This window comes from Austrofundulus limnaeus, unplaced genomic scaffold, assembly GCF_001266775.1.
Source record: "Austrofundulus limnaeus strain Quisiro unplaced genomic scaffold, Austrofundulus_limnaeus-1.0 Scaffold502, whole genome shotgun sequence".
Taxonomy (NCBI): domain Eukaryota; kingdom Metazoa; phylum Chordata; class Actinopteri; order Cyprinodontiformes; family Rivulidae; genus Austrofundulus; species Austrofundulus limnaeus.
Genome location: NW_013952904.1, coordinates 182115 through 185406, shown reverse-complemented (window position 1 = coordinate 185406; position 3292 = coordinate 182115). Strand labels below are relative to the sequence as shown.

At 38.7% G+C, this 3292-nt stretch overlaps 1 protein-coding gene across 1 annotated transcript in view; it reads right to left on the bottom strand.

Moving 5' to 3' along the window:
- LOC106530238 (ectonucleotide pyrophosphatase/phosphodiesterase family member 2) overlaps window positions 1-3292 on the bottom strand; it is a gene marked incomplete in the record, with an annotated part of 36908 nt that overhangs the window by 18643 nt on the left and 14973 nt on the right. Inside the window, 8 exon segments of the mRNA XM_014025820.1 lie at window positions 367-539; window positions 840-927; window positions 1121-1199; window positions 1460-1587; window positions 1688-1719; window positions 1808-1933; window positions 2170-2278; window positions 2353-2425. Of these exon segments, the coding sequence (XP_013881274.1) occupies window positions 367-539; window positions 840-927; window positions 1121-1199; window positions 1460-1587; window positions 1688-1719; window positions 1808-1933; window positions 2170-2278; window positions 2353-2425 (808 nt within the window).

Sequence of the window (3292 nt, the reverse complement as noted above, 5' to 3'; positions counted from 1 at the left end):
GGATGGATGGATGTACAGATGGATGGATGGATGTACAGATGGATGGATGGATGTACAGATGGATGGATGGATGGATGTACAGATGGATGGATGTATGGATGTACAGATGGATGGATGTATGGATGTACAGATGGATGGATGGATGGATGGATGGATGGAAGTACAGATGGATGTGCAGATGGATGTACAGATGGATGGATGGATGGATGGATGGATGGATGGATGTACAGATGGATGGATGGATGGATGGATGGATGTACAGATGGATGGATGGATGGATGTACAGATGGATGGATGGATGGATGGATGGATGTACAGATGGATGGATGTACAGATGGATGGCTGTACAGTTGGATGTCCTCAGACCTCATCATCACAGCTGCAGCCCAGATCACGGCTCACGGTGACCTCGGCGTCAGACGCCGGTGTTGGGGGCGTGACTTCCTGGGGCATGGTGGGCTGGAACTGGGGGGTTCTCAGGATGTCGTTCAGGCTGCCGTGTGTCCCGTTGTTTGGAGCCGGCTTCAGACCCAACAAGTCTGATGCAAGACAACAAGTAAAAACTCTTCTTTAACATGGATGTTTCTTAAAATCTAAATCTGTTTAGTCTTCATCAGAACTTTAAACAAAATTATCTTAAAAACATTCGAAACAATCCAAGAAGCAATGCAGCTGGTATTATTTTATATTGATTTTCCTCAAAATGTTGGCATTTTTAACTAGCTGCATTCTGTATGTGACTCAGATTAAATGAAAAGTTTACATTACATAAAAATTTTCTACATTTTTAAGCTCCTTTAATTCTTATCACCAAGCAAACAAACAAAACGTTTACTCACCACACATGACGTTGTATAACTCTATGTTTTCAAATTCTGGCACTCTCGTACGGAATTTGAAGCTGGGTCCGTGGCCGATGAAGATCGTCTGAGTACAACAAGAAAAAAAGTTGAAGTGAAACACACGACAGCCTACAGACATGTTCCCTGAGGATCCCCAATCAAACTGTTTCTTTAGTGCAAATCATTATTTTAATAGCAACATATAGACTCAAAATGAATGCAATTGTCAAGGAAATGCAGTAAAAATATAATAACGAGTAACACAACAGCACTTGTACCCTCATGCTCGTTATCTTGTTGTCAAAGCCGTGGTCACCAAAGAACCCACACCTAGTCCTCAGCTTCTCTGGCATTTTCCTGAGGAATAAAAAAAGAATTAAATTTAAAAAAATCCAGCAATTAAATTGAGAAGATAGTGTGTACGAGAACACATTTTATTTTACAGAAAATGAAAAGCTACAAACTTCATTTTTATAAGTATTTATTTATTTTTTTTATCTGATTTGAGAATGTATTCAGGATATGTGTCAAATGCTGAGCTGGAGAAAAAATTATCCACAATAAACTAACTGACTAAATAAAACCTTGGTTAACAGATAAAACAGGATGGAACAAACTTTGCGATGTGCCACTTCCTCTCCATCAGCAGCTGGACGTCCTCAATCCTGCGGTTTCTGATGTAGTGAAGCCTTTTGGGTAAATGCTGCTTCAGGTACGGTTTAAAGTGCTGAGTTGGCATTTTACACTGAAACACAAAATCTAAACCTGAGCTCTTACAATAAACAAATGTATTCAGTTTTAGTTACATCTGTGTTTTACAGCATTGATTGTGCTCTGATACTTACTGTCAGGTTTGCCACCACAACTTTTGGGTCATCTGTCAAGTGGACAATTGAGAAACATGAAACTTGTTTATATTTAAGCTTTATATTCAGTTAAGTCACTCTGTTTTTGTTTTTTCTTACATGTGGTGGATTTTGAGTCACGGGGACGTATTCTACCAATGGAGCCGGGGATGAGCATGATGTCGTCCAGGTTGAGAGGGTAGTTGCTGAGGAACTCTGTTCTGTCACAGTGAGCTTCCTCCATTCCTGTCAGTAAATACAGACACATTTTTATAATAATTAAAATATCAGGACACCTAAACACAAGTTACTGCGACAAAACTGTCTGTTACGGTAAAGTTAAAGCACAACTTGTTATATATTTTACAGAAAATCTGTCTCCAGGTGAAAATAATTTAAATATACATTTTAAATTGTTTATATTTTCTAATCTTTGCATCTTTTACAAAAACAGAAGAGTAACTGTGGAGGAGTCAGAGTACCGTGGTCTCCTACAATGATGACGTTGACACAACGATGCAGCTTCATCTGCTTCAGTCCGTTCATCAGCTGACCGATGATGTTGTCGATTTCTCTCAGAGGGTTGTCCAGCTAATAATGCGTGATTCGAACATTTAATTAATCAAGAATATAGCAGAAGAAAGTACAACTTCTCCGACACGCACCTCRTTGCTGAGCGGTCCGAGGCGATGGCCGAAGGTGTCCGGCTGCTCTGAGTGGACTGCGTAAACATACGGCCTGAAAATACAACCAATATGAGTCGGTACGGAAATTCATCCACTTTAAAAAATGTCTGTTGAAATTGTTTAGTATGGGGTGCCATTTGTAAAGTTACACAGTCAAAAATTACCACCAATATTTTTGTTTTATTTAGCCTTTTGTTAGAAAAACAAACAGATTTATTTTTCAAATTCAGTTTTTCACCATATGATCCATCCATCCATCCATCCATCCATCCATCCATTTTCTTCCGCCTATCCAGTGAGATTTGGGCCATCTTCAAGCAGATACAAGCAGATTACTTCCTACTCAYGAGTGCCCCCTCTGGTGGGGAAACATTTTTCAGGGATACAAAGTTTTTTTAGAACACCGGTAGACAGCAGCCATTACAGACGAACATGTGTTTGTTGTTGTTCCAGGAGCGGCTCGGTCACATGCCAATGTCATTAGTTTGTTGTCATTACTGAGCTGCAGGACTGTTTTTTCCCCCTTTTTTCACATCATGCCTCCTGCCTGGATCTGTTATTATCTCGCTCTAAAGCACAGAGGAGTGTCACAGGTGAGCTCGTTTCAACTGCATTTTACAGCGCTTTCCGGACTCAATAATTTTGCCGATATTTCACTTAAATAAGTAAAAATATTTATCTGAGTATATTACCCCTCAACTTTATGTATCATTTTATGGATTAAATTTTACGCATTATACTTGAATAAATACGATAAATATTTAGCTAGCTACCTAAATATTTAACTTGCTAGCTAAATATTTAACTTGCTAGCTGAATATTTAACTTGCTAGCTAAATATTTAACTTGCTGGCTAAATATTTAAGTTGCAACTTAAATATTTAGCTGCTACCTAAATATTTAACCTAAATATTTAGGT